The sequence below is a fragment of the Amphiprion ocellaris genome, chromosome 16 (genome assembly GCF_022539595.1).
Source record: "Amphiprion ocellaris isolate individual 3 ecotype Okinawa chromosome 16, ASM2253959v1, whole genome shotgun sequence".
In the NCBI taxonomy this organism is placed as follows: Eukaryota; Metazoa; Chordata; class Actinopteri; family Pomacentridae; genus Amphiprion; species Amphiprion ocellaris.
In genome coordinates this window covers 18871209-18883226 of record NC_072781.1, presented here as the reverse complement: position 1 = coordinate 18883226, position 12018 = coordinate 18871209, and the positions used below count along the sequence as shown (strand labels likewise).

At 39.7% G+C, this 12018-nt stretch overlaps 2 protein-coding genes across 2 annotated transcripts; both read right to left on the bottom strand.

The window, feature by feature from the left end:
- pkd2l1 (polycystic kidney disease 2-like 1) lies at positions 1 to 5997 on the bottom strand. Its single transcript, XM_035951356.2, has 15 exons — positions 5638 to 5997; positions 4751 to 4864; positions 3835 to 3962; positions 3500 to 3753; positions 3189 to 3413; positions 2882 to 3110; positions 2630 to 2800; positions 2352 to 2533; positions 2139 to 2259; positions 1954 to 2052; positions 1745 to 1866; positions 1553 to 1670; positions 1233 to 1375; positions 982 to 1123; positions 1 to 789 (listed from the first exon to the last, which is right to left on the bottom strand). The coding sequence occupies exons 1-15, from the start codon at positions 5909 to 5911 to the stop codon at positions 670 to 672; spliced, it is 2442 nt and encodes an 813-aa protein (XP_035807249.1). The 5' UTR covers positions 5912 to 5997; the 3' UTR covers positions 1 to 669.
- A 1746-nt stretch (positions 5998 to 7743) lies between these two features.
- atoh7 (atonal bHLH transcription factor 7) lies at positions 7744 to 10771 on the bottom strand. The gene has a single exon (XM_035951384.2). It carries the CDS (start codon positions 9040 to 9042, stop codon positions 8611 to 8613), a length of 432 nt encoding a protein of 143 aa, XP_035807277.1. The 5' UTR covers positions 9043 to 10771; the 3' UTR covers positions 7744 to 8610.
- Between the last annotated feature and the right edge of the window lie 1247 nt (positions 10772 to 12018).

The following is a 12018-nucleotide window of genomic DNA, read 5'->3' as shown; positions in this document are numbered from 1 at the left end:
TGTTGCTCAGTACATTTATTAGGCACTAATACACTGCAGAGCATGTATACACTGTAAAATTGTCTTTTGAGTAAATCTACCAGACACAGTAAAACACATATTTAACAGGTATTAAACTAGATGTATGTACCATCTAAATTTTAAATATCCTGGGCAGCACATACTTTTAAGACATTTGCTCAAAAAACTTTTTGCTTGCAGTATTGTTGGAAAGTGGGTCAACCATTTCATTAAAATGTATATACGGCTTTGAGCAACTGCAACACGAAGATAATAAACATTAAATGACAGATATTAAGTGGCATATACATTGCCTAATATTGGATTATATTGCTTAACTTTTATTCACCTACTGTTCAAATATATGTATATTACACCAATAATGCATAGATTTACAGTCAGATCTCACCTACAACATTGTAGTTTTCTATATATCTGGGCTTAAACTTTAGCCAGTTTGTAATATTAGCTCTAGTGCATTTGCCTAGTAAGCAAAGAGTTTGAAAAATATTTATACAGTATTTACATATTTCAATGAAATGAGTGTTAGTTTGAATATTACCATACTGTCAGCATTGGTTGATTAGCTGATCTGAGCTAAAAGAATTTGAACATTGTAGTTGTGTCTGCTGATTTCCAGATAAATCACGGTTCTGTTTCTCATGTGAATCACATACGACAGTCGAATGTGGAGTCAGAGATAACTGCTGGTTTTCTGGATGACATCTTGGCCTTCGTTGCTCTGTCCACACAAACCAGGACAGAGACCTCTGAGGCAGTTTCATCTCTCTGGATAGGGGTATTTCAAAATGAATCATTCAGTATTCATGAGAATAAAATGAAGAAACTCAATTCTAAATTGCTGGAATTAAAATAGTAGGCATATTACACAGCTTGAATATACTTTTTAGTCTATTGCAATCTCCAGTATCTGAAGTGAAGCCTCCTTGCTGTTTAGTATTTGATGCACACAAAACTCACATCATTTTTGGGCACAGGCAGTTTTCCTGTTGTTTCATTTCCTTTAGCTTTCTCTTGTAATCCCAGTTTCTCCATAATCAGCTCGATCCTGGCTGTGACACCTGCTACAGAGCTTTCAAGCTGGAGAACCTGTCTGGCCAGTCTGTCATTGAGAGAAAAGGGTCATTTAGAATCTGGCTGAGGTCCATTATGATGAAATTCAAAACAATTTCTTCAACATCTTTCACAAATCAAACATAAACGTTTCCCACCTTAGGAACTGTTCCCGATCCACAAGGGGAAAGGGAGGGTTACTGGAGTGACTCTTTTGCTCGTTGGATGTGACAGGAGGCTTCTCAAATAATTCTTTGCCGTAATTCATCCCAAGATTGTTGAGTTCAGCACTAAGAGCATCCTGACAAAAATGAATGAACCGCAGTGAAAACACAGCTTTGTCATCTGACCCTAATTCCTACAGTCATTTACTTCAGCCCTTATCAAACTGAATATGTCACAGTGGGTTCAAAACCATATTTAAATCAAACTGAATCATCACATTTGGCTTGCCATTTACTTAAATTATTAGACAAACCCTCTTTTGCCTCAGCTCAATTTTCATCCTTTCTTGTTCATCCTCATCTAGTATTTGGTTCCCATCGCGGTCAAACTGTGAGAAGGCTGCAGTAATTTCATGATCAGCATGTCCCATCCTGCAAAACCATCAGAGTGGTGAGAGTTTAATGCTAAAATGAGCACGAGCTTCCTTTGAACATTTCTCACTTACTCTTTAAGAGTGTCTCTGAAGTCGTTGAATTCAATTTCACCAGATCCGGAGTGTAAAGCTTTCTGAACATCTGATATTTTCTCTTTCTTAAGTTTCAGCTTCATAAATGTCTTCATATAGCTCTGAATTACAAGAAAAAAAAATCAAGTCTTGTAATGCATTATTCAAGAATTCTGGTTTTACATCAACCTGGTTGAATTTGCCTTTACCTGCTTAATGATGTCAGTAAATTGCAGCTCGTCTTTCTGTGATGAGAGCTCCTCCTTCACCTCTGAATATGTGTCATTAATGATAGCCAGAAACATGTTCTGAAGGAAGAAGACGTTAAGAGATAATGCAACCGCTCAGATTAATAGCTTCAAACTCAAGCATGTTGTGAAGCAGAATGACTTACCAGCAGAACAAAGAAAACAAAGAACACGTAAGTTATGAAGTAGATTGGCCCAAGAACTCTGTTTGCACGGTCGATGGCATCATAGTCAAAGTCTCCGAGAATAATTCTGAACTGTGTGAAGCTGCAGGGGTGAAAAAAAAAGAGAAGGACTGATGTATGAATGTTAATTTTAATGACATATTTCCTGCTGCTGTGGTTTTCAACAGTACTTACATGCACTTTCCGAAGGTGCTGAAAGATTCAACCTCAGTCCCAAAGAGCAAATACCCAAGTTGAGCATAAGCAAAGAACACGATGAAGAACATAATGGCAAATCCTAAGATGTCTTTAGCACATCGACCCAGTGTAGAGGACAGCTGAGTCATGGTCTTGTTAAAACTGATGTACTTGAAAACCTACAAGGACAAGAAACAGAAAGCACATGTTCTGGGGGATGACACCAGAGCCCGATCACTTCCAGCCAAGTAATGTGTTGGATGGCAGTAGTTCACCTTGATCCACGCGAAGAACAAGTTCACCGCATTCATGTTGTTGTACTGTGTTTGCCAGAATGCTAGAAACTCAAAATCAGCATAGATACCAGGTTGTTCTAGCAGTTTTCCAAGCAAGTTGTCAACCTTGACAGTTCGGAAAATATTGAATATGATGGCAACGATGGCGAGCTGAAACAGAGAACAATGTTACTTCTTTAAGAGAGAGAAAAAAGATTATGCTCCAGTTAGATAAGGGTTACATTTTCTTACCATTATGACAACAATATCTAGTATGTTCCAGATGCTCTTGAAGTAGGAGAGCTTGTGTATTCGTAGCTCAAGAATTTCCTCCACAATGTAATAGAGGATGAACACGCAGAAGACCATCTCGCAGCCGAGGATAAAGTAATCCCAAGTGGTGATGTAGCGAATCAGTTTGACTGTCCGGATCTGGTAGGAAGGGATCGCCCCACCTGTCGCTGGGAATTCAACCAGCAACCTGAAAGACGCAGAGAACATTGATCAAACATTAGATGGGTGCCAAGCAGTGGGCCAAGTTCTCAGTGATGCTCCTCACCTGATGACACAGAACATGTTGATGTTTGCGTTGTAAGTGGAGAAGTCTATGAAGACCGCTCTGGTTCCTCGGTCCAGCCAGAGGTTGTCCAGTAGTTCTGTCAGTGCAACGGCGCTCTCCTCTTTGGTCCGATTCAGGTCTTGGTAGTATCCTGCTCCACTGTAGGTGGTCAGCAGGCCCCAGTGAGAGGAACCTTTGATTTCTTTCTCTGTGTGGTAGGTCCAGCTGCAGAAGAAAAAAACACAAAAACAGCTCAGAAGAATGCTGCATACCACTGCTTCAGTTCTGGTATAGAACAGTGAGCAGCTTACGCAGTGCCATTAATGAGGCCAAAACTGAAGTCGTCCTCCTTATTGTTATTGTACACATCAAAGCATCCCGAGATCTCATCTTGGAAGTCATTGTGGACCTTGCAGGAGTTGTTTTTGATCTTGATCTGCCTCATCCTGGGGACTCCCAGCAGCATGTTCTCATAGTAGATGAAGGACTGGTCCTTGCTGTCCAGGGACTGGTTATTGTACCATTTTGTCCAGTAGAGGCCGTCCAGTAATGGGCCCTGGGCATACTGTTCATAGAAAGAATTCTTTTTCATGATCTCATTACATAAGTAATTTCTCACTGTGGTGAATATGACGGAAAAACTCACAGTCCAGAAGTCAGCCATGGTGCTAATGGACTGAAACCTGACCCCGCCTTCACCAGCTGTATTCACAAACAGGTCCGTCATGGCTTTAGTGTAATAGTAGGTGCTCGAGCTGGTCATACCGTATGTCACTGAAAGACAACAGAATCACATTGTTACCACCTGGTCATTAGTTCCTATCTGACTTTGCTCAGGCTCAACTCTAAATGTTGCTCCATTCAGCGGTCCAAGATAAGACAACCTCAGCGGCAGACACGCAAGGCCGCATTCAAGAGTTGTTGTTTGGCAGTGTTTATGTGACAGTGAAATAGATCCAGATAAGAGGCTGCAATTTGTTTGAAGAGAGAGCATGCTGTCCTGACGCAAATAGTCTCATCAAACAATGTAAATCTAAGGTAGACAAAGAAACAAAGGATGAGACTAAATACTCTTATCGCTAAAAGGCAAGAGAGCAGTCCCCATGCTCCTTTCACTCCTAATGCTCAGCTGGACAATGGCTTTTAGAGAGGGGAAGGGCGTTTGTGGTCTGTACTAAAGCAAAGGGGAAACAAATACTGTTTGTAAAAATTAGTTTGAAAGATACGTAAGTAGACATAAGCTAATTAACACAGTCACAAAAAACAACATGCATTATTCACCGCTAATAAGGCTGTAATATGTTTAGCAATAAAACTATAAAACTTTACCTCCTCTGTCACATATTTGGAATTACAGTGCTATTTCCATACTTTCAACAGATTTCATGACATAAATTAATTCCTGCATTGTATTTTAATGTGTAAAACATGCATCTGAAGAGAAACTTAAATAATTACTTGCTAATGCTGTTTCGTCAGGCTAACTAACATAGTTGTTTCAGGATTAAACGTATTTATTCAAAACTCAAAGAGCCTGGCATAATTCTTGATGTTAAACTTACAGAGGCATATGTCCACCAGGAACACCACGTAGACCAGTAACTCCCGTAGAGTGGTTCGGACAAACAGTTCCCTGTTGTTAGAGGTGTTTTCGGTCAATGTTGTGCCCCACAGCCCTGCAAAAAATATCAGTGAAAGTCATCAGTTAATGTAATCATGACATGGATGTATACTTTGTGCAGTTTGTGAAGACCTATCATGTAGAAGGTAACTTTGACCCTGACGAAAGCTAAAGGAAAGCTAACAAGATGGTTTACATCATCCATCCATTGTCTATACATCGCTTACACCTCTGCATGGGCTGGAGTCTATCCCAGTTGACTTAGGGTGAGACAGGATTCACCCTGGACAGGTCACCAGTCTATCACAGGACTACACACAGACAGACACATTCACAATCACACCTACAGTGGATTTAGAATCACCAGTTAACCTCAGCATGTTTTTGGTCTGTGGGAGGAAGCCACAGAACCTGGTGAGAACAAACTCCACACAGAAGGATCCCAGGCTGAGATGCGAACTGGGGATCTTCAAGCTGTGAGGTAGCAGTACTAACAATCGAGCAGCTCTGTTCATATCATTCAAGTACCATTTGTAAAAACTGAAGTTTTGTAGTGCACTCCATGGTGGCTGAAAATTTATATCATATTTTGTCTCACCAACAAGAAAGAGAAAAAAAATGAAGTGCGTCTAGTCTGGTTTACGTCATAATTCAGGCTAAAAATGGAGGTTGAATGATATCAGTTGAATATACAGGCACAGGATACTGAAACATTAACTCATAAAGTTTCCTGACTTAGCTGGATTTTATTCATACTCATGAAACTGCTTTTACAGTTGATATTCAAAGCAGAAACCCTGCTGGAAACTAGTCCAAGTGTGTTCCTACCTTTGATAAAAGAGCAGCAGCCTCTTCGTTTTTCCATCAGACCCAGGTCAGTGGATGGTGGTTTCTCTGGGAACGGGCTTGGACTGTCCAGTTTGTACATGCTGTCCACGGAGACCTGGTAGAGGGGCTGGGGGTTGTAGATGGTGCTGACAGCCTTGGGCAGGGGTGGAGGGGAGCCACAGTAGCCCTGGTTCACCCAGGCCCCGTTACCCACATTGTCCAGCTCCACCTGCCCGGTCAGGTGGCTCTCGGCCCGGTTGTTCAGGCTCTTCATGCTCCAAGACACACCTGTGTTTCTGTGTATCGACTGGTGATGTTTAGATCAGGGACAAGAGAGGCGTCCAATGTTTCAGAAGCTTCTGAACACCTGCTGGAGAGATGTTTATAAAGAGTGGATGACATAGGCTTTACGGAGGGAGGAGCTGCAGGTCCAGAGCTGTAGCTTATGTAGTTATGAGACCACAGTGAGGTAGTCATGGCAGGTGTTGCTTGTGCATGCTTGTATCCTGCTGTACATGGGCATTTAGTGGACAATGCTTACTTCGCATTCAACCTCATTAGACTCTGCATTTGATGAAATAACATTAAATCGCTTTCCTACAATTCTACAATTTCATTTAGCAGACGCTTTTATCCAAAGTACATTTGAGAGTAGATAAAACACAAGCAAGGATCTAGTCAGGAGAAAACAACCTGGATAAGTGCCATCAAACAAAACAGATAGACTTTTCAAACCTTGATCATCTCACTTACAGTCCTCCTTTACGCCTCAAATGACATAAAATAAAATTTTATGAAGTTCACTCTCCATGGAAATCTCTACTATATCCACCTATAAAATTAGTGAAAATGTACTTGTAAAAGAGAACATCCAGCTAAACTGTTAGAAGGCTAAATAATTCAGCAGTTAAAAGACGTTTAATTTGTTTTGCCCTCTCAATTACTTCCATGCTGAGCACATTGTTGTCACTATTGATTACCAACTCATCCAATAACGCGCTGCTGTTGAGGAAATCAATTATTTGCATGTCGATTATATTCTCTGTCACCAACTGTTCACCACTTGTGGCTGAATTAATGAGGAGGGTAATTGCAGTGTCACTGACGGCCTCTGCCTCATTATTGTTACGCACTTTTGACTGCTGTCTATTCATGTTTGGCATGCCAACTGTCAGAATGCATTTATTAGGTATGCAAACATTCTATGTGCCATATGAATCACTGTGACCATCTGTATCAGTGTTTGGCACCTCGTCTATTGACTGTAGTTCTTCAGGCAAACCTTCGACAAACCTCCTGCAACACTTTACACACACCTATTGGAGTGTTTTATGCTCCTTAAATACTTAATAGGTAAACTAATGGATGTTTTAATTACATTTCTTTTTTTAGGGTTTAATTCATGTAATGTGTTTACATATAAATCTATACATTTGTTTGCTTTTTGTGTGCAGTTAGAGGGTTTAACCCAAACATATTGGAATATAATATGATCTAAATGTTCCACCCAAAGCTACAGGCTATTGAGATGTGTTTAGTGTTATCATGTTTGGACATTAAAGTTAATGTACTGCTGTAGATGTCTCCTACTTAATGCAGATAGAGTTTGAGTCCAGCTATGGTTGTTCATGCTTCAGCGGCTCTGAACAGAGCGATTACACGCAGCCATTACCACACAATGGAGTTTAATTTCTGCTCCCCTGCTGAAGCTGTGGTGAGATCTTGCTCGCAGGCTTCCTTAAACTGCTGCGGCTTGTGCCACCTTTCAAACTGATTCAAATCTGTAATAATCACTTTTCAGTGGCTGGCGATGGCCATTTAAATCTGTAGCCATGTTGCTCCAACAGTCGCTGGTCATATGGCATCCTGGATCCTGGTACATCTCTGCTTGTACCAGACTGAAAGAGTGCAAGACTTTTAAACCACAAGGGGTGTTATTTGTGTAGAGAAAATGTAAGAATGGACCAGTTAAATAATTGTACCAAATCTCAAAATAGTGTCTGTTGTAGGAACACCCTTCCCCCCCAGTGACGTTAAAGTGTCTTATCTGAAAGCACAGAGACTCCGGACAAAAAGGATGATTTATTCCCCATCCTGCTCTCTCTCTCTCTCTCTGGCAGAGAACTTGACACAAACAAGACAAACCATGCAGTAAATTATTTGATGTCCACAGTAACCACTATTTTAACCAAACAGAGTGATTTGGGATTTTACTGAAAGGAGAAATGTGCAGTAAATGTTGCTCCTGTGCACTAGATTATTTAGAAATTAGTAGAGTAGTAGAATTAGCATCTTTAGTATGTCAGGTTTAAATTAAAAAAAATATGAATATTCAGAGGATGAAATGGTAATTTTGTTAAGGAACTGCCTCTGTATAGGTACATACAATATGTCACCATCACAAAAAGCTCATGACTGTACCTAATAGAAAAGACAACAAAAATAAGAGAAACTGGTTTTCATACAAAATAATTTTAATTTTTGATGAAAAACTATAAATAAACAAAATAGAGGTCTGTGAAACATAACTCCTATTTTTCAACTCTACAAACATGCACTTTGACAAAATAGTTCCATCTTGATTTTAACTGTGCAGTTGAGACTACAATGATTTTCTCAGAATCCATTGAACATTGCACAACATTTTAGGGCCATATCAAAATAAGTGATAAAAATACACCATTGTCTGCATCTTTAGTACAATCTAATGGTCATTGTAAAGACACTACAGTTCTTTCATTGCTATACTTTGAACAAAAATTTGCTCAATGCTGTCGGGTCTTCTAACTAAAACAAATGACAGACTTCAAACTGAAGCAGAAGCCTCTCCGATTGTCATACAAAGACTAAATAAATACAAAATAAAAGTAATGCAATACAAATGTATTTACTGTCTCCTAGATTGGAGGAAACATCTTCACATTGTCACTCACATCCAACAACATGACTGATTATCTGCCATGTGGCAGCAACTTATGCGTGGACCTGATGGCTGTCGAACTGACAGGAGAACGATGAGTGGATGTAGTCCTGTTCGGCTGGAGAGTCGTACCTCATGAGGCAGGAGTAGTTTTCAGGCTGCACACAGTCAAACTGCAGGTCCAGCCACTGTCTGTGAGGAGCAGTGTGCCTCCTGGCGTCTGTCAGGATCCGGTTCAGGGCCATGATGTAGCTCAGGGCCATCTGCAGGGTTTCATACTTGGACAGTTTCTTGTCTTGGCCCCACTGGGGTACCACTTTACGCAGACGATCAAAGGCTGTGTTCAAACCCTGCATCCTCTTCCTCTCTCTGGCGTTGGCAGCCATCCGTCGCCTCGTGGCAGTCTCATACTTCTCTGGGCTCTTGGAGTCCAGCTCTGAGGACTCAGATCCAGAGTCGGTGCAGCTGGGTCGACGGGACTTCATGGTTTCTGTTTCAAGAATCAAACCGGTCGCTGTAGTCAGATCAGAAACACTCAGATACAAATGAACAGATTTGTCACAGAAGTTCCTAATTTCCTCGTTCTTCAAGGGTTCTTCTTTGTTGCAGATTTGTTTATTGTCCAGCTGAGTGTCCTTTGTGCTGATGTTTGCATCCCCAGGTAGTGGACAGTCTGAGGAGTCCAAGGTGTCTGTGATCCAGGAGACAGCAAGGGAGCAGCTTTTATAAGGCAGAGCAGATGAACAGGTGGCAGCAGGTGGAGTCCCCCTCCACCCCTTCCTCAATATTGCTCATCGAGAAACACACCCATGCAGACTCATAAACACCCACATCCACTCTCAGCACACACACACACACACACACACACACACACACACACACACACACACACACACACACACACACACATACACAGAGGCATATATACACACACTCAGCACACCCACAAACAAAACCTTAATGAAATTCCAATTATCTCGGGCTTCGCTCGGTGCCATGTGTCACAAACACCAAAAGTCTACCATCTGGTAGCTCAACTCACCACAGTTGATGATGCAAATAAACTTTTTATGGCTAAAATTGTGGACATTTTCCAATTAGACTCACATTTCTCCCTTTAACTATTAAGAACTGAACTCTTAATTTAGCTTTCAAGTATACAGAATATTAATAAATGTGGTTTTAATAGAAAATTAATTATTACATCAATCAGTATTTTACAAGTTAAAATGTTTACTCTTGAAATTTTTTTCATTTTTCTGTGTTCTTGTGTTTTATATAAATTTGTGTCTCAGTCATTGTTTTATCAAACTGTCGTGCGCCTCAGAAATGAGTCTGTGGATATCACTATTTCATATCTTACTTTTTATAAATTAAATATGGAACATTTTTAAGCACCTCAGCTTTAGGGTTGTTAGGTTTCATTAAGTTACATAAGCCATTAAATAGTTTCCTTTCACTTCTCATGTAATTGTCCGCCATGTGATGAGAACTATAATCTGAGATTAGCCCGAGGCAACAGAAGTGTAAGTGTGGTCTGTAACCTGAGGGATTTTAACAGCACATTAGGGGATTATGGCTCTCAAACAATATGGACCAAGATGGTGTGAAGATTACTGCACCACAGAAGGTTTTGGGCAGCACTTTATGCAGGTGTGCAAATGTTTAAATCTCCTTTCATCAGTGCCACGTTTCTAATGAATCACAGTATATGAAATGCATTAATGCTTCTTCTGTACTTGGGGCCACACGTGAAATAAATAATTGATCTGTTTAGTCGCCCGAGAAAATGAGACAGACAGAATAATTTGTCTGTCTGTCCAACCCATCTGCCAACATTGAATTCTGTAATTCAGGAGGTTCCTGTGGCACATAGACAGTCAATAAAACACAATAAGTAGAAGTTGAATCATAATGACTATATGTGTCCTCAATTTTACTGTTTCATTTGTTCTTCACTTGAATATTTTAATGCTATACCCTATGTTGTACTTTAAGTTAACTACTTTAAGACAAGCACATTTAATTTATTGATGTGTTCCTACTGTCATTTTGCTGCTGTGACACTGCAAATTTCTCCATGTGGGACTAATAAAGGATATTCTATTCTATTCTATTCTATTCTATTCTATTCTATTCTATTCTATTCTATTCTATTCTATTCTATTCTATTCTATTCTATTCTATTCTATTCTATTCTATTCTATTCTATTCTATTCTATTCTATTCTATTCTATTCTATTCTATTCTATTCTATTCTATTCTATTCTATTCTATTCTATTCTATTCTATTCTATTCTATTCTATTCTATTCTATTCTATTCTATTCTATTCTATTCTCCATTTTATCTTTAGTTGCTCTCATTTTTTGGATTAAGATTTTTATAAAATATGAAAACAAATATTGGTTTAACTTCCCAGCAATATGAAAAGCCAAATAACACACAGCTTCAAATAAGACACATGAATGTATTCGTGGTCTAAATACCCTGACATAATATGCATAATTGTATAGCATTCACAGGTACTCAAGCTAAAGCTTTTGTATGACTTTAATGCTACTTTTATTTAAGTTAACTGGCTAAATGCTTTTTCCGTTCTTTATTTTCTGGTGTCATCCTTTGTCAGGGGCAACATATAGCTCCTGTCACTGTATATTGACAGACTCAAAGCTTGGGTGTAGAGGCAGGTTATGAATGATTAATCACTGTCGGAGGCATAGAATAATGCCTCTCTCTGGTATTGGGTCATGCACACAAGCTGATGCTGTCTGGTCATTTTGGGATGGACTGGTTAGCTGTGCAGTTAGGCATATAATCCCATCTACCAGTTGGTTCATTGATTACAGATTGATGTAGTTTGCCAGCTGCTGCTTGTCTTGTCTAAGGGGCTCGTCTCAGACGTGACTCTGCCCTTATGTGTCTTCCACCCTTTTTTTTTTTTTGGTAACCCCTCATATGATTGGCTTGTCTGAGCACCGATGGCTAAGCCGTGTCCTCTGTCAAAAGCCATATGTCACTGCAGAGGAGTGACTGGTCTGCTGTGGTAGTAGCATGCATCCTCATAAATCCAGTTCTCCTTATGGAGAAATGGAGATTAGAGCACAAAGCGTATGTTTCAGTGCAGGAGAAAGTGCAAGAGAGGATTCTCTCTACATGTGTTGACTTCATAAATCTCATTATCATCACAGGATTACTTTAGACAAGCAGCGTGAATTTACTCATACTCAAGAGAAAGGCACTGTGCACTCCTACTTTTTGTTTCAAATACGTCAGCTTTTATTAAATTTTTTAACACTGGTTTTGAATAATTGGTCTGACTATTATGATTGTGTTACTATTACAGTCGCCACATTAGAAAAGCAAGAAATGCTAAATATGACCAGAAACAAGATCGATGTATTAAGTAAAAAATTTGCTCTAAGTGTAATAAATTTGATTGAGAATAAGAAATAAAACAGA